We start from the raw sequence: 25,948 nt of genomic DNA, 5'->3' as shown, positions 1-25,948 counted from the left end.
TACATATTTGTCATCCCCCGGCCTGAGAGTTTCCTGTGACGTCTTACTTGGTCACAATGATGATGAGTATATGGATACATTCGATTCAGAGCCAAGTACTGCACTACAATGTTTACACCATCTTTTTTGTCAACAAATGAGTAAGATAATGAGAAATTCTAATGGCTTCCTGCCCCCTAGTGATCTGTGGTCGATTTTGATAGAAAGGATGAACAATTCTGTCACTACCAATGGACCTCAGTGATTTGGTTCTCCTGGATATAAGGAAACGATTTAAGCTTCTTAATGATAAAGTCAACTAAGCACCTGAATATAAATATGTAAGTGGTAATAAACGGGTTCAAAATTAGCATGTTTACAAGCTATTGTCATTTAGTTTGTATTTACCAATACTCACAGACATAAAAGTCCTTGCATTTTAAATCCTTGCATCTTTGCTTCTTGCCAGCATATAAATTTATAAGTAGCTACATTTCATCTGGTTTTAGTATAAGACTCTTCTGCTATGTTACCAAGTAGTATGTCCTTGAGTTTGCTAGAAGGCAATGAAAGTGGGCCACCTGAGTAATTATAAAGGCATCATCCATGAGTCTTCACCATCTTATTCTCTTTTCACTCAAAAAATAACATTTGGCAGATGGTAGAAAGCCCATTAAAGTATAGATTTAATACAGTATAGTAAAACCTATTGTATAGCTTTTAGAAATCAGGCAATAGACGTATCAAGTTAAAATCAGATTAGATTGGGAGGGGGATTGTTTCACTTAAACCATTAACTGTTCTTTTTTTTTTTTTTTTTTAAGTTTGCCGCTAGGTTAGCGTGCATAAACAGCTGTCGTTTCCTGAAACTGTCTTTCATTTCTTTTATGAGTAAGACTGTGTTTATAAGTTTACACTAATATTTTTGGTAAATTGAACTATAAAGAGAAAAACCAACTTTTGATTTTAGACCAACTTACATTACTCTATAATCAAACCAATCACAATATGCCAATTAAGAATTTTGTTTTGTTTTTTAGCCAAAGACATGAAAATTTTCTTATCCACATCATCTGTTAAGGCAAAAAGAGGAAACTAGTTATTCTGGGATCCTGGCTTTTCTTGGGAATACTTTCAAATGGCTGGAATTATTCAACTCATCAGTCTCATAACCAATAAAATGGTGATTGCTTGGAGATGAAAACATAAAGGTCAGGAATAGGGAAAATAGAAGGGAAAAAGTCACAGTAAAAGTACAGAAGTGGAATTCAAATTAAATTTTACTTGGGCACTTACAATGGGTCTTCCCAAATGGCTGATTATACCACTAAAGGTTTAAGTTTAAATAAAGGAAAATTAAAACATGTCAATAGTCAGGATTTATTTCTAAAACATCACTCTGAATGTGACCCATTCAAATAAAAAGTTTTGTGTCCAACTGATATGTTTCCACATTATTCAATGCGTTCATTAAGTACCTTACCAGGCACAGCAGATCACAGATGCAACATGGAGCACAGAGTTTCATAGAAGCTTTATCACACGTGTTCCTAGGCTGAAAAGGGCCTCCTTTGTACTTCATGGTAGGTGAGGTATGTGGCTGAGTGGTTAAGTACAGGCATGTAGAAATCAAATAGTTCTAGGCTCAATTCTAGCTCTTGTGGTTAATTTCTGTGTGATCTTAGGAAAAATACTCAAGTCTCTGTGAACCTCAGTGCCCCATCTGGAAAATCCAAAGAATACTTACCTCATAAGGCTGTGAAGCTTAATTAAAATTGTGCATGTAAAGCACTTGGCGGAGCATAAAGAGCACTAAGTAAATGGACGCCAGGATTACTAAGGGAGAGCTCTAGGATGGATGGATCAAGGGCTTCCTAATCTGGGCGGCATCTTCGTGCTCTTAAACACCCAACAGCACCCTACTTGCTTCACTTGGCTGGCATGCATCCTGTCATCCCGTTCCCTACACCTCAAGTATCAAGGAGATGGGGGGCATTCCCCAAGGATATGTCCCCACACAGCTTTTTGGCACCCTGGTGGCCTAGGCATTGTACTGCTACGCTGCCTGAGGAACGCTGGCATTTATCACAGACAAACATTTGTTACAAAGGAGGTGGGGCCCGGTGAGGAAAGATGAGGAACTGATCAAGTAGATTCATGGAAAGCAAATTAATTTTAACTCACAAAACCCATTAAAAATCAAGAAACACGCCACACTTCTTTACTCCCAACAACGTGTACTGATACACATTTGGGTTTTCTTTTGGTTGGTACTAATTCACCTTTTTGTTAACAATGACAAGTTTTATGTTTACTTTTAACTGTTAAACTGATTATGAGGGGGGATTTTTCCAGAGATCTATTATATATGGAAGTTCCTTAACTTGTGGTATATAGGGACAAGTATTGTTTAACCAGGGAGAAAGTTGCCAACCATCACTAGCCTCTCTTCCTACTTTTTTAGAATAGAAAAGTGAGTATATTATCTCAAGCATTTAGGCATATCCTTGGCATGTTCACAGCAACTGTTTCACTAGGCATTTTATAGCTGTAATTATTTTAATGTATCAGTATTATTTTAACCTACCAAAGTACTTCAATCTCTACTCTCACCTAAAACAATCCCAAATGTTTATATTTTATTCAACTCCTACATCTCGTTCGTGTTTTTGTTTTCAACTACAGCACTTAAATACGATTTTTCACGTCAGTCTATTATTTTTCCTTTTGATTGGTGCTCTGACTGCCCTAGCAAAGTTTGTCCTTATTTTAATTCTTTTAGTTCTATAACTAGCCCCTAGAATCCCTGTTCTTTCTTCTAAGTTTTGTCCATATTCGAACTTCATATATTAAACGAGCCTTGTACCATTTTACGCATGAGAGTCATTTGCCTCAATAGTTTTACTTTAAAAATATGGGTGAGATTAAGACAGATTTCTGAGTCCTACTGCACTGTCACCCTGTTGTGCTTCGTTAATCTGAGATTCTTAGTGGTGCTTATTACAGAATTATAAACATCCACGTTGCACCGTAACCGGTGACAAGCTTTGATAGGCATGGACTCCATTTCTCTAAGATTTCTTGCTGAAGAACAAAGGCCCTTTAAGCAAGACTCTGTGAGACACAAGATTCCACAGATATCTGTCTAGATTTTCCCTTCATTTTTGGATTCGGAGCCTAATTACATAAATTGTGAAAGGCAGGAGGAGAAGGTAGCTTCCACAACCTCGATTCATTGCCTTCACAGCACGGAGGGCAAGAAGCAATAGCAAGGAGTTACAGCTCTGTAACCCCAGGAAAGGAAGGAAGTCAGAAGAAACTGGGTTGGAGAGAGGTGTCAGACATTTTTCATTCCCCTTAACTGTAAGAGGCAAGTAGCTTTTAAATGTACTCTCTGCCTTAATGAGGAAAATTTGTACATTATACCCACAGGAGCCTGTGCTGCCCTATAGCTGGTTCCAAAACAAAACAAAAGTTGTTCTGAGTAATATGGAACTGGAAGGACACATGGTGAGGTGGGGCTTCGCGAAACCATAAACTTCTCAGTTATGTAAAGTTAGACATTATGTTCAATGTTTATATATTTGCTTGCTAATTGTTGGCTGTCGGTCCATGTCAAAACATTAAATTAACCCTCCCTTTTCCTAATGGAATAGACAATCCTTTTTTACAGCATGGTAGTATTTAGAAACCACCCTATTCTTTAATGGTGGGAAGCCACTGCAATAGATTTTGGTGGAGATCATGGAAAAAAGTGATTCCCCCTAAAAATTATGTTCACTGAGATACTCTATCAATAGTCTGGAAATTTGTTGAGTTTATCTTATCTCATTACGCAACCCTCTGACGGTCTCTGGGTTTGTTACAGAGCTTTTATCAGGTTCTTATCAGTAATATATACACCATATTTCAAGTGGCACTCCAGATTTAATTCCTTGATAAACTACTGTGTCCAAGACTTAGCTGAATCACTTTTCCTGCTTTTTCTGCTAGGTGGCTTAAAAAAAAAAAAAAAATTCCTAACTTCTTGTTTATCTATTAGTGTTATTTCCCCCGTCTCTATTTCCCATTATTTTAATACCACATGCCACCTGCACTGTCCCTCTTCTTACTTATCCTATTCTTACTTGTATCCCCACAAATCTCCGAGCTCACACTGTGCTCCAGTACTTCCTTCTCTTTCAGCTAGATCTGTGTTCGTCAGTGTCTCAATTCTCTTGGCAATTTTTCCTTGTATGCAAATTGTATAGGAAAATAGGACTTGCATAGCTTAAAAATCTGACGTAAGCAAAAAGAGCAATGCTGTTAAGTTACTGTGCATAATTACAGAATTGTATGTTTAAATACAGACGTCACTTAAAACCCCTTGCGTTATGAGAAGGGTATGACAATGCAAGTAATTCACATTAAAAGGCATTCTATTCGGTAGATGTGTTTATTGGTGTGTCGGCTGTGCCAGTGTTTTAATTCACATGTAATTCAAGGTAGACCCTGTGTCAACAACAACTAACAATGATACTCCTTTAACTAAAAATGATAAGCTATTTCTACTTATATGCTCTGTGATTATTTTATAGTCCTCAAATTTTGTAGTCCTTTACAGAAAAAAATAGTAATAAAGCATGGCGATAAACTGCAATTTGCCACAACACGTTTCCTCCAAATCTTAGTATAAAACACAAGACATTTTTTTGCACACTCTACTTTTATAGAACAACCAGGTTTGTAATTTATTTCTTTATTTTATTTGATTTATCAATATACATGGCAGCTTTCTCAAATCTCAAAGTTAAGTTCCAAAAGTATGTAATTTTAAAGATGAAAAATCATTTTCCTTTAGATGTCATATTCCTAGAGAGCTATTAAAGTCTATTTATAAACAAAAATAATTGATAAACTAATACACTTTAGAAATCAGAATATTTTAAATTATTTTAAATGAATACAAGATATGTCTTTTTAATTAACTATCATAGTTAAATTTACTATCACAAAACAAAATGACATGTCCCCACTAATTTCTCCAGTGGGGTAAAGTCATTGGATTTTACACTTAATATAAGTTTTAAATGTGATTATTAAATGATAATATTTTATCAATTATAGGAAATATTCATTTATAGGAATTTCCTTAGGTCCATCAATCTTTTTAGGCCAAGTTTGAGCCCATGTCAACCTTCAAGTTTAGAGTCAATGCACCTAGCCTGCCTAACAAGCATGTCAATTAAAGAATATGGATTTCATTGATAAAAAAAAAAGGGGGGGGGGAATAAACAGTAGCTAAATCACTGTTCAACTTACCAAAAAAAAAAGCTAATAGCAAATGAGATAGTTTCCAAGAATTACTTTAAAAAGTTTTTTTAAATAAACACAAATGGCCAATGATGTTAGATTTAAAATTTCACAGGATAACCTTACAAAAAAAAAAAAAAACCCACATAGAAATAGTAAAGTCATCACCTTATGATAAAAAAACTAAAGTTTAATAGTCATTGAAGGGGTAACAACCACTTGTAGTCTACATTGAAAAGTAATTTTAATCATAGCTAAAACAAACTAAAATCAAAGAATTCTATGAAGAAATAACAAAAATGATAAACATTTAATAACATCTAAAATGTAGATACTTAAGATCCTAAACAAAAATATTAAAGGTAAAAGGGCCTTGAGATCTTTCTCCAACAATTCATCTTATAAAATCAATTTCTAAATAGCTCATATCCTTTGCTTTGGTGTTTTGTCTGCTATCAACTAAACGTGAGTACAGTAGAAAATCACTTATGTTCTTTTCAAATGCTTGGCATTATAATGTGATCTCATATCTTTCCTCAAATTAAATTTGGCTCCACATATTCCACATGTATACAGATGAACATCCATGTGCTGTTCCAACTGTTCATTATTTGGGAAAATCTGAAAGCAGACCTGGCATATAGTCTCACCAGCAGATAAATGAGAAATCATATGCCGTACATGGTCATGTTTTCTGAAGTTTCCTTGATCACAAATGGAACAGACATACCTGGCCATGCCTTTGTGCATATCATTGTGCAGTCGCAACTGACGCTCTCTTAAAAACTGCTTTCCACATGTCTGACAGACAAACTGTTTCTCCTTGGTGTGAACAGTGTAGTGTTCTCTCAAGTGGCACCGCTGATAAAATCCTTTTCCACACAGATTACAAAAATGCTTTCGTCTGTGATCTCTCTCGTTTTCTTCCATGATGGCACTCTTAAACACATCTTGGTCTAGGCAGCTAGACATATGTTCAACCACCAGGTTCTCAGTTTCAAAACGCTGGCCACAATTCGGACATCGGAAAGGACAGGCAGAATGTTTAAATAACTGCTTTTTTTGGATACTGTTTATCTGGAAATGATTGTCCCTGAAATCATCCAACATTTCAACAAACATATCTCTTATTTCTGACTGCTCATCAGGATTCTCTTCCATGTCCATTTTCTCCTCGGCATTTCCCAAGCCATTCATTGTCAGATCTTGGGGTTCTCCACATCTCTGCGCATGTTCCTGAAGCTGTCTGCCCTTAACAAGGATCTGTCCGCATTTACCACATGCACAGATATTTTCAATGTGTTTGGCTAAGTAATGGGATGACAGGTCCTCCTCGGTGATTGTGAGTCCGCACAGCTCACAAGATGCATTTTCGGTATCCTCTTGTACCGGACTGCTGTTGTTAGGGGGCCTCATACTTTCTAAACCTCCTCTTTCTTCAGCACTTATTGACATCCGAGGTTTTAGAGTTTTCCTACCACTTTTTTTAATACCGATCTCTTCTTCAACATAGTATCTATAAAATGGCTCTTCAGGTTCATCTTCTAATTCGTCGTTGTCAGTGGATTCGTTACAGTCTTTATCAGTAACTTTAATGATGTTAAAGTCTTTCAGTTCGTCTGTAGGAATATCTTCTGGCTCCATCTTGATAATGATTCTTTTCCTTTCGGCAGCTCTGCTTTTTTCTTCGCCGGCTAGCTCAGACTCGACGGTGCTACTTTTTCTGCTTCCAGGGGTTGAAGTCGAATCCTCGGCCGCCTGGCTCGGGTCTCCTCTGTATTTGTCCGTCTGCGTAGAAAATGTTTTAGAAGAATCCTTTTCACCAAACTCAGCTTTGATATTACTGTCTTTTCCATCTCTAAGATCCACTATTCTGTGGTAGGATCTTGTGTTTTGGTACGAATGTCTGTTAGTACAGGTTAGCACATGCTCATCTAATAACTTCTCACAGCTAAAGCCAAATCCACAGCTGTCACAGGTAAAACTCCGTCCAAAGCGTCGTGACACGCGTTCTTTTGGAGTAGATAATTTGGACACCGAACTTTTTTTACAGACATCAAACAGTGGTTCCGGAAAATTACCTAATTGTAAAGACTCTTCATCGGGCTCTCTGTTATGTGGTGTATTTACGGTTGAACTGGGTTCTGCACACCACCTATTGGCCTCACTGCCATTTCTAGCCACTGTGTCTTCATACATTCTTACCCCAAAGATCATTTTGCTGTTCTGTTTGCTAGAAGCAGAAGATGAACACTTGGAACTGGAACAATCTGCATCCTGTATGTCTTCTAAGCAGTCAGGAACATTGTACAGCTGTAGATAGTTCATTGCCACTTTAAACTGCTCAAAGCTAGAGGGAGCAGTCATGATTTTGCCTAAGTACATAAACTGCAGAATGAGATCAAAACACTCGGCGCTAATTTTCATGTTGCTGAGATTCAGTTGCGCAGTACTGTGCTGATGGTTCATGAAAAACATTCTAAAATAGGAGCTACAGGCAGCCAGAACTGCTTTGTGTGCTTGGAAGTAAATGTCATCGATCGCAATACAACAGTCACAGAGAAAACCCCATTCCCTTTGGTTGTTTAGCTGCTGAAGGACGTAGCTGCTGTGGCTGGGCTTTGCCATCTTCTATTAATTAGAGACCTATGTAAAACAAAAATAGTAAAGTCAGGCGAGATACCTTTAGAAAGCACCTGAAGAGTAATTTTGATCACACTTTGTGACTTGTGTGACTTTGCTATTATAACAAAGGTATACGTAGTTTTCCATTCCAGTGTAGTAAAACTCAATACCTGAATACCTGAATGCTTTTTTAAATTTGAAGATGAAGATAGCCATTTAGTCAAGCTTCCCACTTTGATTTTAAGAAGCACAATGGGGGCACCCGGGTGGCTCAGTCGGATGAGCATCTGACTCTTGATTTTGGCTCAGGTTATCATCTCATGGTTCGTGGGATCGAAGCCCTCAGCGCGGAGCCTGCTTGGGCTTCTCTCTCTCTCTCTCTCTCTCTCTCTCTCTCTCCCTCCCTCTCTCTCTCTCTCTCTCTGGCCCTTCCCCACTCACATGCTCGTGGTCTGTCTCTCTCAAAATAAATATTTTGTTAAAAAAGGAAACCCAAGCTAAGGTATCAAAAACAAAAACCATCACTTTGGTTTCCTCAAACTATGTTGGGAGTAACATTTACTAGATTTGAAAGGAAAAAGTTTAAAAGTACCTGACGGATACAAACAATGAAAGTAAATAAAATAACAACTTAAACTGAAAGTTCATAAACTAAACTACAGAGTATTAAAAACTTAGGTAACGGGTATTAAGGAATCACTGCTTATATTTAAGTGTGTTGAATGTATTTTGGTTAAAAGAGTCCCTATCTTTTAGATAAACACGCTAACATATTTATAGATGACGTGATGTACCCTAAACTATGCGTGAAAAAAATCCAGTGAGGTGGGTGTGGGGGCTATAGGTGATACAAAATTGGCCATTTATTGGCCATTTATTTTTGTAGGTTAAAAAAAATTTTTTTTTAAATATTTATTTATTATTGAGAGACAGAGAGAGACAGAGCATGAGTGGGAGAGGGGCAGAGAGAAGAGGAGACACAGAATCTGAGGCAGGCTCCAGGCTCTGAGCTGTCAGCACAGAGCTTGATGCGGGGCTTGAACTCAAGGACAGCGAGATCATGACCTGAGCCGAAGTTGGACGCTCAACTGACTGAGCCACCCAGGCGCCCCCCCCACTATAAATATTATTAATGTAGTGAGTTGACCTTGGGTAAAGGAGACAAAAACATTAAAAGCACTAGAAGCCCTATCCATTATATTATAAAACTAAAATAAGATCCAATTTTAGCCTCAATTTTTTTTTTAATGGGGGTGGGGAGTTGGGGGGGGGGGAGAGTGCACACAAGCAGGGGAGCGGGGCAGAGGGAGAGAAAGAGAAACTTAAGAAGGCTCCAAGCTCAGTGCAGAGCCTGACAGGAGGGCTCAATCTCATGACCGTGAGATCATGACCTGGGCCGAAATCAAGAGTCGGACGCTCAATCCATAGCCTCAATTTTTAATCTGTATACGTAAACTTCACTATCTTCTACTTAAAAACAAGTTCCTATACAACCTGAGCATAAAAAGAACATTTAACAAGCTGTTCAGAGACATTAAATGTTCACTCTCCAGTCCCCAAACCCTTCAATCCTTGCAATGGTAATTAAGAGGTATCTACAGTTTATTTCCACTTGCTTTTTATCTGTTCTTCACAGATCATATCTGGATCACATACCCTTTTTCCCCACTACCTAAAGACCCATCCCTCCTCCTTCTTCCTGTTCTTCCTGCCTAATGACACAGAGTTGCTTAGTCAGGGATATGCATCTAGTGAGTCTAGTAAAAAGACGGTGGCTTATCATGAGGACTAGCGCCTTCTTAAAATTGCAACCATTGTACCTTTTTGTAAGCCAAATCAAGCATGTCAATAGGCACAATATTTCAACCTTCTATAAGTCAGGTATCTATAACCAATGAGGAAGCATGCTTAGTATGTACCTAAATACAAAAAGCAATATATGCACAAAGATATCCATCAACATGTTATTTATAATTTGAAATGTCTGGTAATAAGGGAGTTGCAAGTGAACCCAGGTAAATCTACTACCTAAAATTAAAATTCACTGTCGTGTGGCCTTTAAAAATTAAATTAATGAACAAAGACTGTAGAAGAAAATGAGTAAGTTTCCAGGATGGAAAGTCAAGTAAATAAACAAAGGATATGAAATTATGTAACAATAACAATTATATAAAACAAATCCAAACAACAATCTCTTATTCAAAGGGTGAGAAACACACACACACACACACACACACACACACACACACACACACACACACGTTGACCCCAAGCCCATTTTTTATAGGATGAGTTTTTTTTTTGTAAAGAAGCTTTAACTTTATTGAACTCACAGCTTCTTAGACTTATTTATTTATTTTTATTTTTTAATTTAAAGTCAAGCTAGTTAACATATAGCATAGTACTGGTTTCAGGAGTAGAATTTAGTGATTCATTATTTACACTTAACACCCAGTGCTCATCCCAACAAGTGCCCTCCTTAATGCTCATCGCCCATTTAGCCCATCCCCCTACCCACCACGCCTCCACCAACCTTCAGTTTGTTCTCTCTCTATTTTTTTATTTAAATCCAAGTTAGTTACATATAGTGTAACAATGATTTCAGGAAGAGAATTTAGTGATTCATCACCTACATACAACACCAATGCTCATCCCAACAAGTGCCCTCCTCAATGCCCATCACCCATATTCCACACCCCCATCAACCCTCAGTTTGTTCTGTGTATTTAAGGGTCTTTTATGGCTTGTCTCCCTCTATGTATTTATCTTATTTTTGCTTCCCTGTGTTCCCCATGTTCCCCATGTTCATCTATTGTGTTTCTTAAATTCCACATATGAATGAAATCATATAATTGTCTGCTCTAACTTATTCCACTTAGCATAATACAGTCTAATTCCATCTGCATTGTTGCAAATGACAATATTTCATTCTTTTTGATTGCCAAGTTATATTCCATTGTGTGTGTGTGTGTGTGTATACACACCCTATATATATACATTTATTATATATTTATTATATATATATGCCACATCTTCTTTATCCATTCATCAGTCCATGGACATTTGGGCTCTTTCCATACTTTGGCTATTGTCAATAGTGCTGCTCTAAACATTGGGGTGCATGTGCCCCTTCGAATCAGCACTCCTGTATCCTTTGGATAAATACCTAGTGGTGCAATTGCTGGGTCATAGGGTAGTTCTATTTTTAATTTTTTTGAGGAAAGTCCATACTGTTTTCCAGAGTGGCAGCACCATAGGATGAGATTTCTAGGTCTATAGTCATTTTGTAGGATTCATAGAGAACTTTAATGAATAATAAAGAGAAAGGGGCAGAAGGATAGATGTTATCTCAAAACAAATCTCCTAATAAGAGTTGTTAAAAAATGAAACAAACTCTTCCGGATGATAACGAATGCCCTGCACGGAAGAGGGATGGAATGTCGATGAGGACGGGACGGGACGGTACAAGGAAAAGAACACAGGCTCTGCGTCAGAGAGAGCTGAGTTCCAATCTAGCTTCGCCACCTTTGGTAACTTATTTATCCTCACTGGCCCCAAATTTCCCGAACTTTCAAAGTGGGGATAATACGTCAAATAACATATCACATACAAGGATTCATAGAAACAATGTGTAAAGTTCTTGACGGGTGATAACTAACGGAAGTAACACGGCAGTGGTAGTGGTGGTCATGCATATTCTAAGCAGCAGGAGCTAAGTTTGACTAGTCAGCTAACCTTAAGGTTTCCTTCCAAACAGTAGTCTAGTAGGAGGAACACCAGCAGTTAATCTGTGAAGACGTGCAGGTTTTTCATATCCTGTGCTTAATATAATGACATAAAGACATTAGGGGCGCCTGGGTGGCTTGGTCGGTTAAGCGTCCGACTTCGGCTCAGGTCATGATCTCACGGTCTGTGAGTTCGAGCCCTGCGTCGGGCTCTGTGCTGACAGCTCAGAGCCTGGAGCCTGTTTCAGATTCTGTGTCTCCCTCTCTCTCTGCCCCTCCCCTGTTCATGCTCTCTCTCTGTCTCAAAAATAAATAAACGTTAAAAAAATAAATAAATAAAAAATAAAAAGGTTTCCTTCCAAACAGTAGTCTAGTAGGAGGAACGCCAGCAGTTAATCTGCGAAGATGTGCAGGTTTTTCATATCCTGTGCTTAATATAATGACATAAAGACATTAGGGGCACCTGGGTGGCTCTGTCGGTTAAGCGTCCGACTCTTGATTTCGGCCCAGGTCAGGATCTGATGGTTCGTGGGGTTGAGCGCGGCGTTGCGCTCTGCCCTGAGAGCGAGGAGCCTACTTAGGATTCTCTCTCTGCACCCCCTGCCCCCCCGCCGCCCCTTCCCTGCTTGTCCTCTCTTTTTCTCTAAATAAATAAATAAATAAACTTAAAAAAAAAAAAAAGAGCTGAAAAGTTCCAAGACCTCTTCTAATCTAAATGGAAAGCAGGGTTGTTTTTTTTTTAATTTTTTTTAAATGTTTATTTATTTTTGAGAGAGAGAGACAGACCATGAGCAGGTGAGGGTCAGAGAGGGAGACATGGAATCCGAAGCAGGCTCCAGGCTCTGAGCTGGCAGCACAGAGCCCGACGTGGGGCTCGAACCCAAGAACAGTGAGATCATGACCTGAGCCAAAGTCGGACGCTCAACCGACTGAGCCACCCAGGAGCCCCTAAATGGAAAGCAGTTTTACGGCCAGCAACCAAAACTGTTGCAAGTACATCCAAGACCAATATGATAGGCACCTCTCTAGAGAAAATCAGATTCAGTGAAGTTAGTAAAAATGCATCCGTGTTAATATAAACACTACACTACAACAAGAGCACCAACAGCATTTGAACGCACATTTGTCAATGCAACGAATATTCCTTGAGTGCTCTGGGGCACCCGGCACTATATAAAGTACTGAGAATCGGCAATAGCACAGGTATTCTGCAATCTCAGGGATACATTGTTGAGAATTTTGGCTTTTTCTACACTAGTGACTTCAACACGTATTCAGTAAAGTACCTTCTCTATGGAAGAGAGCATCATGCTCTTGTGGAGAGAACACAGGACTCTGGGTCAGAAAGGCATGGGTATGAACCCCACTGTCTTCACAGGTCTCTACATTCCTACCTTCCCCTCAGAGAGCTCAAGGCCAAACAAAATTCATGCTAAGACTACAGTTTCTAGGCTGACCTAGAATTGTAGTTTCATCAATATTATTATGCAAATATCCACATTCTGAGTAAAACTAACTTTAAAAAGTAGAGTAACTTTGAAAAAAATTTTTAAGTTTATTTATTTTGAGAGAGACAGAGACAGAGACAGCATGAGTGGGGGGAGGGGTAGAGAGAGAGGGAGAGAGAGAGAGAGAGAGAATCCCGAGCAGGCTCTGCCCTGTCAGCACAGAGCCTGATGGAGGGCTCGAACCCACGAACCATGAGATCATGACCTGAGCCGAAACGAAGAGTCGGATGCTTAACCAACTGAGCCACCCAGGCACCCCAAAAGTAGAGTAACTTTTTTTTTTAATTTTTTTTTTTTACAGGGGCGCCTGGGTGGCGCAGTCGGTTAAGCGTCCGACTTCAGCCAGGTCACGATCTCGCGGTCCGTGAGTTCGAGCCCCGCGTCAGGCTCTGGGCTGATGGCTCAGAGCCTGGAGCCTGTTTCCGATTCTGTGTCTCCTTCTCTCTCTGCCCCTCCCCTGTTCATGCTCTGTCTCTCTCTGTCCCAAAAATAAATAAACGTTGAAAAAAAAAATTTTTTTTAATAAAAAAAAAAAAATTTTTTTTTTACATTTATTTATTTTTGAGAAAGAGTGAGACAAAGCGTGAGTGGGGGAGGGGCAGAGACAGAAGGAGACCCAGAATCCGAAGCAGGCTCCAGGCTCTGAGCAGTCAGCACAGAGCCCGACGGGGGGCTCGAACCCACGAACTGTGAGATCATGACCTGAGCCAAAGTCGAACGCTCAACCAACTGAGCTACCCAGGCGCCCCAGTAGAGTAACTTTTAATAACAATCCTTCACATATTAGTACCAATAATTTTGTTCTTATTACACCTCACTTATTACACAGAAAAACTTTGAGAAGGCTTAATAACACCAACAAAACAACCCCAAAAAACAAAAAAAGAAGAGAGGTGGGGCATGGAATCTGGAGTGAAGGATCTAAATTCTTGTGAGACTTTTAGCTTGTTATCTATCTCGAGAATACTTTTTTGCATTAAAAATTTAAAAACTCATTGACTTATTCTTTTAATCTTTTCTTATGTTTATTCATTTTTGAGAGGGAGGGAGAGAGAGCGAGGGAGGGACAAAGAGAGAGGGAGACAGAGGACCTGAAGCAGGCTCCATGCTGACAGCAGAGAGCCTCATGTGGGGCTTGAACTCACAAACCGCAAATCATGACCTGAGCCAAAGCTGGATGCTTAACCGACTGAGCAACCCAGGTGCCCTGATTTTTTTTTTTTTTTTTTTTTTTTTAGAGAGAGAGAGAAAGTGAGCAGGGGAGAGGGGCAGAGAGAGAGAATCTCAAGCAGGCTCCATGCTCAACATGGAGCCCAACACGAGACTCAATCCCATGACCCTGGGATCATGACCTGAGCCAAAATCAAGAGTCAGACCCTCAATTGAATGAGCCACCCAGGCGCCCCCTTTTTGAAAATATTTTTTTACATTCATTTACAGTAAATTTAATTAATTAAAAACAATTTTATTCAAATTCCAAAATAAGTTTTCTCCTTTCAGTTTTTTTGATATTAATAATGCTACTAAAACTTAGTTAACTTTCTATTATAGTAAAGCTTGCAAACGTTTTAAATAAAAAGATTGCTTATATCTTAGCTGTTCTTATTTTTATTTTATTTTTGTAAGTTTTAATTTTAATTCCAGTATAGTTAGCCTACAGTGTAATATTAGTTTCAGGTGTACAATGTAGTGACTCAATATTCCATACATCACCCAGTGCTCATCACAAGTGCACTCCTTAATCCCCATCACCTATCACTCATCCCCCCCATCCACCTCCCTTCTGGTAACGTTTGTTCTCTATAACTGACAGTCTGTTTCTTGGTTTGTGTGTGTCTTTCCCCCCCTGCCTTTTTCCCACTTGTTTTGTTTCTTAAATGCCACATATAAATAAAATCATATGGTATTTGTCTTTCTCTGACTTATTTTGCTTAGCATTATACTCTCTAGCTCCATCCACGTCATTGCAAATGGCAAGATTTCATTCTTAATGGCTGAATACTATTCCTTTGTGTATATATACCACATTGCCTTCATCCTTTCATCAATCAATGGATACTTGGGCTGCCCCCATATCTTGGCTATTGTCAATAATGCTGCTATAAACTTGGGGGTTCATGAATCATTTTGAATTAGTGTTTTTATTTTGTGTGTGCAAATATCCAGTGATGTGATTACTGGATTATAGGGTAGTTCAGTTTTTAACATTTTGAGGAACCTCCATCTGTTTTCCACAGTGGCTGCACCAATTTGCATTCCCATCAACAGTGCAAGAGCGTTTAGCTCTTCTTGTCTTTATAACTGAATCTGTGATTGCTTATATTATATACTAGCTATATCACTAGTGAAACAAATTTATTACAGCTAGAAGTCAAGGGCTGGGACTGAGAGCACAACTTCAAGTGTGATCCAAAGTCAAGAGTTCTAAGGCCAGATGGATATCTGTTGCATGCAGTTCTCCAGGAAAAGAAAGAAGTTAGGTGATGCGACACATTTTACGCCAGATTTTAAGATTTTTAGTTTGAAAGTTTCATCTCAAATTCAAAAACAGCCGCCAAGCACAGTAAGCATATGAATTTAGATATTCACAGATTTTTAGAGTTTAGAGACTTCTAATCTGATCCAACATTCTTATTTCATAGAACAGCAGAGATCTCTGACTGTTAAACAGTGTATCAAGGGGACAATTAACCGTGGTAAAGTAGGTACTAGGATTAGGATTACAGAACAAGGACATACGACCACTCAAAGGGGTACGAACCCCTTGTAAAGGGCACTAAGTGCCCTTCTGCAAAGAACACTCAGCAAGGACTGGGCATGAGTCCCTCATACAGGATTTACTGACCAGGCACTCTTGCACAAGTGACTACCCACATCTGAACTCCATCTGTAATGCTGTTTTATCTGTATACGTGCATCTGGTCTTACCCAGTAGACGTGTCCCCTAAATTATACTGTGCAAGCTATTTCAGTAAATTTCTCACTGACATAGGAAGGTATCAGAAATACTTTTCCTTCATCACTAAATCTCTTAAACTGGGAAAAAAGTTTTGCCGAAAGTTTCTTTTGCTTCCGCCTTAGTCATGTGATAACTGAAGAACCTATAAATAAGCATATAAACTGAATGAAGGGGCACCTGGGTGGCTCAGTCAGTTAAGGGTCCAACTCTTGGTTTCGGCTCAGGTCACGATCTCAATCTTGTGAGACCGAGTCCCACGTTGAGCTCCGCACTGGGCGTGGAGACTGCGTAAGATTCTCTCTCTCCCTCTGCCTCTCCCTCACTCTTGCTTGCTCCTGCTCTCTCTCCGCCTCCCCCAAAATTAACTAATTAAAAAAATAAAGTGATTGAAAAAGTCACTTACAGTAATTTTGGAGTGACTCCTTCTGTAAAGCAAATCATCTTTTTGTAATGTGTGCCATAGGCCACGGAGGCCTCCCCGGGGACAGCGTGCATTGCCTCAGTGAGAATCTGCAGCAGAGTCTAGCATCAGACTCTCGATTCAGTGCCCCCATCTCTCAACTACTAACAATTACCTCTGGATCTCAAAGGTCATTTAGGTATATACATTCATTTCCTCATACCTATTTCCGTGTCTTCTATGATTGGATATATGTATAGGGATTTACTTTGAGGGTTATAGACTATCCTTTTAAAAATCCTGAAATGAAATGAAAGGGCTCTCTCATGTTAATAAAGCCGAGTATCAAGAGTGTATTGAACATCTACGACATTCCCAACATTGCATAAAGCATCGAAGTAGAGGGTGGAAAAGGAGGGTCAACATAGAACTAATTACAAATGAGGGGTTAAATTTTAAACCAAGAAACAATTTGAGAATAATTACTAAATCAAACTGAATAAAGTTCAGCAAGAGTTGGAGGGGGGAATAAAAGCATGATTGTACTACAACAGCGGGCGTTAGGAAAGGTGGAAGCTTTGAGTGAGGACCTGATGAGTGAGTAGAACAGAGAAAAATAGAGAATAAGATGAGAGGCATTGCAGGCATCTGCACAAGGGTGGATGTAAATAATTGGAGAGGGATACAGAGCAGCACACACGAAAGCATGAAGATGTAATGGGATGGAAGACAGGTACACTTCACCAAACTGGTAAATGGAGGTTTTGAAGGTAGAGTGAATGACAAGTGTAACACAACAACGATAGGAATAGCCAACACTTGCTAAGCGCTCCTATCGATGGTCAGGCTCTAGTCTAAGAGTGTGTGTGTGTGTGTGTGCGCGCGCGCAATGTTATATAACTTCTGTAAGGCCACAGAGGACCTCGTGAGATGAGAACACAGGCAATGTGACTCTTGAGCCTGAGATCGTGGCCTCGATGATTTTGCCACCTGTAAAAAATAAGGTCACCCTGGTGAAATCCTTTCTTGGAATACCATTTTCCAGGGTATAGAGTCCAATCTCTAAATTTAAACTTAATGAAGTTCTTTAGGTTTTCTTGAAATTTCCAGGCAGAACCAGTTTTGTAGATGCTCACAAAGGTAAAAGTTTCACTTCAAGGCACTTACATGACAGACACGATGAAGTTTAGACAATTTTATTCACTTTTTAGAACAGGCATTCTGGCTGGCTATTAGACTGTAAATTCAGTACTTAGCACAGGAAGTTCTGAAATTATAATTGGGTTATGTTCCAAAACTTTATTTTTAAGTTAGTTCTTTGGAACTTGAAACACATATTCCCATAGAAACAATGCTATAAATGGTGAGTCAGTTCTACGCTCACACCCTAAAGTCTTCTAAAACCCTAATGGCGCTTTATATTAGTCCCAACAGTGCCAGAGCATGACTTTTATCATTTACACTAACAGAGGTATCATACAGCAATGCCCACTACACTGAATCCGAAAGGCTAAGGATGAGACTTCAAGGCTCTCATGCTCCCTGTGCCCAGCACACACGTCCCCCACATAGTTGGTACTTAATGCATGCTTGGTAAATGAAAGTATTAAATAAGAGCCCAGGAAGGAGGCACCAATAGGTTTGGATATCAACTCTGCCACTTATTTAGCTATGAGGAAACATCTTTACCTCTCTAAACCTACTTTTCTCATCTATAGAATAGGGATACTCATACTCCTTACGGGATTCTCATACAAATTTAAAGACCAGGGGCGCCTGCGTAGCTTCAGTCAATCAAGCGAAGTGACCGACTTCGGCTCATGTCATGATCTGATGGTCCGTGAGTTCGAGCCCCACACTGGGCTCTGTGCTGACAGCTCGGGGGCTGGGGCCTGCTTCAGATTCTGTGTCTCCCTCTCTCTCTCTGCCCTTCCCCCACTCATGCTCTGCCTCTCTCAAAAATAAATAAACTTAACAAAATATTTGTTTTAAATAAATCAGAGATGACAATTTCTTCTTGTCTTTTCAGTCAAGCACAATACAATTTTTCTTAAATATTAATGTCATCATTGTGAACATACTTCATAGAATTTTACAAAGCGATCAAGTTCAACCTGATGCTTTACACATGAGAAAGCAAAGTGAGGCCCTAAGAGGTTAAGAGACATACTCAAGATCACCTCCAGTTGTAGTGGCTGACAGCAAAGGTCCCCATCTCCTCAATCCTGGTCCAGGGCTCTTCCTCCTGTTCTGCAACCCCGAGTGCAACACCAACTACCTCTCTGCCCTATGCTCTGCATCAGTTGTGTTTTGCTAAAACACAGCTGTTCAAACTGGCAAGGGTTGTTTGCACCTACACAAAATGGCCTCAAACTGTTGTGCTTTTGGAGGTTGTGGTTTGCTGGCTGGTTAGTATTCTGTCTTGCTTGTCAAGCCAACAGCTATCACTTCTAAAACGGGTGCTGATCTCCTGCTGCCCACCATTGCAACCCGTTAGGGGTTAAGAAATTAGACAAAAACTCATTGAAACTAAATCTACATAATTTAATTTTCTGAGAGGACCTAAGGGAAATGTTCTGTAAGATAAGGGTTTAGTTCCTGCACTTTGTTTCATCCATTATATTTTTTAATGTTTTTATTTATTTTTGAGAGAAATAGAGTGCAAGTGGGTGAGGGGCAGAGAGAGGGAGACACAGAATCCGAAGCAGGCTCCAGGCTCTGAGCTGTCAGCACAGAGCCCAACGTGGGGTTTGAACTCATGAACTGTGAGATCATGACCTGATGTTTCATCTATTTTGATCGCTCATAGGCAACAAATTGCCATTACTCTTGTTTCTGGCCAGGGCACTGGATAGTGAGGTAGCCAACCAACTAACTTCTGAGTAAGTAAGTTGTTCCTAGGTCTAGGAAATAAATTTGTCCACACAGAAAGCAAAGGGAACATAGTGGCTTCTGGAATACTTCTCTCTCCCTCCAGAAGTAGAAGAGGAAAAGTATTTACTCCAGGCCATCTCTACATTTTGATCTGTTCATCTTAAAGAGGCAACATGGCATCTTCCGACCACTAGAGGGCACTGTGTGAACAGCAGGCTTCTCAGCAAAAGGCAGCTTTTACCAGGAAGTCACTTTTTTTGCACGTGGCATTGGTATTCTTGGTAATTTGGGGGTTCATTTTTTAGAACTTATATCTGTACCTCTGTGACTTTGGGGACCCACCTAAATCTGCCCCTCCCCCTTGTATTCTCTGTCTCAGCAGGCACTGCCATGCACCAATCACCCAGGCTACTTGCCAGTTACCTGGGACTTCTCCCACCCTTAACAGTCAACTGTCGAGTCTCACCAATTTTCTGTTTCTCAAATCTACTCCTCTATTCCATCCCTACCTTCCCTGCCCTCCTGAGGTCTCTATCATCACTCCTGAGTTATTACAACAAACGATTCACAAAGAACACAAATCGTACCATCTATGCCTCCCTTCACATATCCTCAGGCTAAAAAGTAAAAACTCCTTAGCAAAGCATACTGAGCCGTCCATGCCCACCCATCTAGTCTTATGTTTGGCTACTTCTTGCTTCAAACTCCATTCTCAAGCAGCACAACACTGCTTGTCCCCCCACTCCTCTTGAATGTATTTCTTACCTCCATTTTTACTCATGCTGATTGATTGGTTCTTCTGCCTGAACCTCCCACATATCTAACAGTGTATCACCTCCTCCAGAAAGCCTTCTGTAACACCTCCCTCTCCCACTATTTTAGGTTTTGATATTACTCTGTATCATCTCCTTATTTTGCACTTATTACGCTATGTTTTAATCATCAGAACAGCAACGTAAAGTAGGTGTTAAAAAGCACAGACTAACCAGATCGCCTGGGTCCAAATTCCGGCTCTGCCACTTATTAGGTGTGTGACCTTGAACATGTCCGTAAGCAATCTGTACCTCAATTCTCTCATCTGAGAAGGGATGATAATCCTTCCTAGTGTTTAGAGTTATCACAAGGCAGTGGCTGTCACAGAGTAAATGCTAAATAAGAACTGGCTACCGCAGTTATCTGTGCGTCTGTCGGAAGGTCTCCCCACTAGATTAGGAGGAGCAACCTGAAGACAAGGCCGTTAGCTTGTTTCTGTGCAACATAGTAAGTATTCACTAAGTGCTGCTGAATGAGCAGCAAGAGAGGCAGTTCTAGAACAATGGGAAGTACTGGCCAGGAAAGTACCCCCCCCCCCCCCGCAGATCCACCCGACTTTTCAAACTGTATTGTCTCCAATTTCTCCACTTATAACCCCATTTTTCTTGTTTAAGTCCAACCAAAACCCTGAAAAGTTCACTCTTATCTAATTAAAAGTCCATGAAATGAAACCAATAAAAAAAGTATCATAAAAACTATGTTCATTCTAAGAAGCTTAACTCCCTTTTTAAGCATTAAATCTATTTAAGCTTTAAGATTCCCCTTCATCCCAAAGGACCTACCACAGCAAAGTCCTTCGTGCTTCCATATATGTGATTCCCTTTGCTTAGAACCTTTTTGATGTCCAGTCACTCTTTTGGGAATTTTTTTCCTGATCCTAGGGTAATGCAAAATGCAGATGTCCTCTGTTCTAAAACAGCCCCTATCTACAACTATAGGATGCTGTGTCCACCACACTCTCTTGGCAGGGATTACAATTACAATTATATAATTTTGTTTTGCTGTAAGCTCGAGATCAAGGCATTGTCTTCGTCATCACTGTATCCCGACCCCTAAGGATTGCCTGGCATTTAGTTAATATTCGATCAGTCTTGATTGAATATGTTGAAGAAGGTAAATTTTATTTTGCCTATCAATTTGTGGTTGTTGTTGTTAGTAATTTCTTCAATGTTGTTGTTGTTAGTGATTTCTACAATCATGGGGCTTAAACTCATGACCTGGAGATCAAGAGTCACATGCTCCATGAACTGAACCAGCCAGGTGTCCAATTTTTTTGTATTATTTCAGTCATGGCAGCTTTTATATAGTGGTCAAAAATTTACAAAGCAATTTCCCATACATCATACAACTGATTCTCACAACAATCCTGAGATAGGTATTGTTATTATCCTCATTTCCTGAATGTTAATGGCTGATATTCAGGTGCTCACCTTGTAAGTAGGATGTGGGACTCAAACTCTGAAGTCTTGCTTCAGGGCCCTAAGTTTCAGCTTTTATAAACCAGACAACACTCGGGGCGCCTGGGTGGCTCTGTTGGTTGAGAGACCGACTTCAGCTCTGTTCATGATCTTGCAGTTTGTGAGTTTGAGCCCCGCATCGGGCTCTGTGCTGACAGCTCAGAGCCTGGAGCCTGCTTCAGATTCTATGTCTCCCCGTCTCTCTACCCTTCCCCTGCTCACATTCTGTGTCTCTCTGTCTCTCAATAATAAATAAATGTTAAAAAAAAATTTTTTAAATAAATAAACCAGACAACACTCTTTCCATGGCAATGACTATTAACTGAAGTGCCCCTTTGGAACATGCTAAGCCTCCTAGTCACCCACTCTCACATAGCCCCACATTGTAGGCAGAACGCCCTGCCCCTTCCGCATCTCCTCTTCCATCTGCTGACTCCCACCATCCATCAGAGCAAGCCCCCCCCCACCAATACTAAAGACATACAGTGGGGATGGAGCTCTTTAGTTAGCTCTAAAAAGGATTATGTGTATCTCACATAGACAACAAATGGAAAATCTGGTTGGGGCTTTAATGCTTCAATTTCCCAATTTTATTTGGAAAACGATTTTTTAATGTGTATTTATTTATTTTGAGAGCGCAAGTGTGCACACATGAGTGGGAGTCGGGGAGGGGCAGAGAGAGTGGGAGGGAGAGAATCCCACGTTGGCTTGTGCTGTTAGCACAGAGCCTGAGGCAAGGCTCAATCTCATGAACTGTGAAATCATGACCTGAGCCAAAATCAAGAATCTGATGCTTAACCGACTGAGCCACCCAGGTGCCCCTGAAAATGATTTTACACTCAAAGTAGTGTAAAAAGACCAGTGTCCCCAACACTATCAAATAACCAATGGTGTGATTAAACTTCTATGTACTACTTTGGGGCTTTGTTTTCAGAGCATCATCAGCTACTTCACATGCATTCTTCTTGAATATGCCAGGCTAAGTCATAAATGACTCTGGGCTTTGACTAAGAGCTCCTGTAGTTACCATACAAGCCACAAACAGAAGTTAGAATCTATATTAAATATGTACCATCTCCTTCCATGCCACATCTAAAAACTGTAGTCATGAATCCCCTTCTTTGTTCTAATTCTCTTTCCTTGATGTTTGGCATGCTGCCTCTAGGTACTATTCAAGAGGAACCCCTCTCGCCATATCAGCACAGGAACATCTTGGCAGTGGTCTTCATGGCAAATTCAGCCACTCCTTCCCAACTACAAAATTATGAAACTCTCTACAAATATGAGGCTTTTGGTTTTGTTTTATTTTTTTAATGAGTTTGGCCAGTAGAAATCAACCCATCAGAAGCTGGACATCAACATCAGCATGAAAAAAGTGTGAGAACTAGCTTACCACAGTACAGTAAGTACTTCGTAAGGACAAACCTAAAATAGCAGCCCTGTTATATTTAAACGCTCACGTCTGTTACTTGATCATAGAATTTTAAACCAGTCCAAAGCGAAACATTCCCTTTTTCTCCACCTAGCCAATTCTCACCAACCTGAGTAGTGAACAGAGAACATAAGGCCATGAATCATCACAGGCCATCCTTCGGCAGGGTTCTGAAGCACACACAACAGCACAGTTATGATCAAATGTTGCCTTCTCTTGTTTTAAACAAGGAATTGACTGTTAACAGTGATTATCTCTGGGGAGTGGGAATCAAAACGATTTTTGTTTTTGTATTTTATGTACTTTAGTATTGGCTGAATTTTTACAAACAGCATGGATTTTATAATAAGTATTTCCATTTTGAGAAAAAAATAGGCACGAATCACTTTTAATTTGGTTCATATGAAAGTACATAAGAATAACAATGCCAATATTTCAGGGCAAAATACATTAGCACAAGAAAAAACAACAGGAGAAAACATCCTATACAGACCAAAGAGCCCTCTCAAACAGATGTTTTTCAAACATACCTCAGTTGTTTTAGAAAACAGATTACAGCTTAAAAATAAAAATCTATGGACACTTTTCTACATTTGTATCCCACAGGGTTTCCTCCCCCTTGGCCTAGAAGGTTAATAGGAAAGGCTTAGCACTTTCCTGGCTGGAGGAGGAGAGGCCTGAAAGCAGGCACTTCTTTTCTCTTGCACATTAGGATATGAAATGCTGCTGCAAGGAACACAGAGACACTCTGAAAAAGCTCCATGAACTTATCATCCCCAGAGCCTGGCAAAAGAAGAGAATAAGGAAACAGTACAAAAATCTAGCCGTTAATATGAAATCAAAACACAAGGTCAAGAGCAAGTGGCTGAGACTGTGTTCATGCCCTGCTGAGGTCCTGGTTAAATATGGTTTCTTTTTCTCTGACAGTGAGGCACCAGGGCTCCCCCACTACTTCCCCAAAATAGGCCATCACATTGGAGTGGGAAGAATAGAAAGGCCTCAGAAAAGGCTACTCAACTTGAGTTATTCTATACTGTGATAACTTGGTCATAATGGAGAAATCTCCTAAAATGAATATAAGATGTTAAGTAAAGGCTCTACATGAGACTGTCTTTATTAATCTTTGAAAATAGTTTCACATCCACTATGCTTCAGTTTTCTGAGATGAGGAAGCCCCTATCTAGCTCCCAAAGCCATTCAGTTATTACTGAGACTTTATCAGATATCCAGCAAGTTAATCAAAAGTAAAAGTTTTGAGGTTGGAATGGCCAGCTATCATTCAACCTTCATGTTTTTGTATCCCAATTCTCCCATCATATCCACTTGCACTGATAAAATTTCATAGAATCTAATTTCTTCGTTTCTAAGAAGGTGGTGATTGCTTTGAAGTTAACATGAGACCTGCATCCTTCACCAATTCTGCTCCAAAGTGACTTGAACTTCAACTCGGAAACTGATTCTAAGTCGCCTCAAAAAGCCTGGAACCAGTCCTTGGGTTGGAGAAAATTGTTCCTGTAATAGTTTTCCTGCCTTGAGACATGCTGTATGGAAATATACTTAGGCCAATGGAGAATCTGCGCGTACCTACCACGCTGAAGCTCGATTTAGGAGTATTATTACACACATACAAATGCCCTACTGTCCCCAGAAAACATCAAGGACTTTGATCAACATCTCCCCGACGCTCCCAATTTGGAAAAGGTCATGTCAACCTTTCAGATCATACGGACACGTTGCTTAGGTAAAAAAGGGAGGCTGAGAGTGTGGCTGAGCTCAGACTCAAGCCTACATATTTTAGTGGTAACGACTCCCGATCTACACCCAACACATTTACCGAACACTAACAGAACTTCTAGCAAGCGCCCACCACTGGAATCGAAAGCACTTTCTTCCCAGGAAACACATCTTTTCCATTGAAAATTCCCAAACCCGAGACCCACTACTTTTTTACTGAACAAAAAGCGTGTGTGCCGGCAAGAGGGGGTGGAAAAGAGCGTGGCAAGAATTTGCACGGCTCTTACGCCTCCTCCCTCGGAGCGCGCCCAAGTCTGCGGCCTCCGGCTCCGGGACACTTCCCCTCCCACCCGCCGAGGAGCCGCAGCTGTAAGTTGAGAGAAGCGGGCTCTGGGCACGTCAATCAACCGGGTCCTCCCGCCTCCCGTCTACACCTCCCCTCCCCTCCCCCCCCCCCCAAGAAAAAATAAAGGCAGAGAAAGAAAGGGAAAAGAAGGTAACTAATTTGGGAACTAGTCTCCGCCGGGGCTTCGCCTCCGACCCAGGGAGGCCGCAGGTCCCGGACGAGGCGCGCGGGCGAACGGCGGGATCGAGCAGGCGGCCCGGCAGCCGCCAGTCGCCGGGTCCTCGCGGCGCGTCCTCCGCGCTCGGGATCCCCGCACGGGTCGGCACCGCTCCGGCACCGCACTCCGCCAGGCCGGCGGCCCGCGTCCTCCCGCCCGGGCCAAAGTTGCGCAAATAGCCCCACAACTGGCAGATACTCACCGGCCGCAGCAGGAACCGGGGCTGCGGAGGTTTTAGGGAGTTTAAGGCAAATCAGCCACGGGAAAGGCGGGCGGAGGCGAAGGGGCCGCGAGCTGCAGTGGCGGCGGCGCGCGGCGTTCGGGCTGGGCTGCGCGGAGAGGCTCTGGCTCTGCCAGGGACTGTGCTGCAACAAAGGACTTCCGCTGCCGCACAGCCGCGCCTGCCGCACCGCACTGAGCCGGCCCCGCTTACGCGGCGACTCCGGGTCTGCCCACCAGTTCGCTGCGGCGTCCGCCAGCCTTCCCCTCCCTCTCGCCCGCCCACCCACTCCGCCGCTGGCTGCTAGGGGCACCCGCGGTCGCCTGTTTGTTTGCAACAAGTTTCTGCGTCGGGCTCCGGGGAGGCT

The 25,948-nt window shown here is 40.9% G+C and overlaps 1 protein-coding gene across 2 annotated transcripts in view; it reads right to left on the bottom strand.

The window, feature by feature from the left end:
• Window positions 1-25,772, bottom strand: part of ZBTB1 (zinc finger and BTB domain containing 1) — a 28,795-nt gene extending 3,023 nt beyond the window's left edge. The window contains exons 1-2 of one of the 2 annotated variants that reach the window (XM_030319282.1): window positions 25,564-25,651; window positions 6,002-7,917 (exon numbers count right to left, since the gene is read on the bottom strand). In XM_030319282.1, coding sequence (XP_030175142.1) covers window positions 6,002-7,899 — 1,898 coding nt within the window. In that variant the 5' untranslated portion in view covers window positions 7,900-7,917; window positions 25,564-25,651. Of the gene's footprint in view, window positions 1-782; window positions 7,918-25,563 lie in introns of those variants that run through there. The other variant, XM_030319281.2, reaches the window with a different exon arrangement.
• Between the last annotated feature and the right edge of the window lie 176 nt (window positions 25,773-25,948).

Source organism: Lynx canadensis, chromosome B3 (genome assembly GCF_007474595.2).
Source record: "Lynx canadensis isolate LIC74 chromosome B3, mLynCan4.pri.v2, whole genome shotgun sequence".
NCBI classification, from domain to species: domain Eukaryota; kingdom Metazoa; phylum Chordata; class Mammalia; order Carnivora; family Felidae; genus Lynx; species Lynx canadensis.
This window is presented reverse-complemented; position numbering and strand designations above follow the sequence as displayed.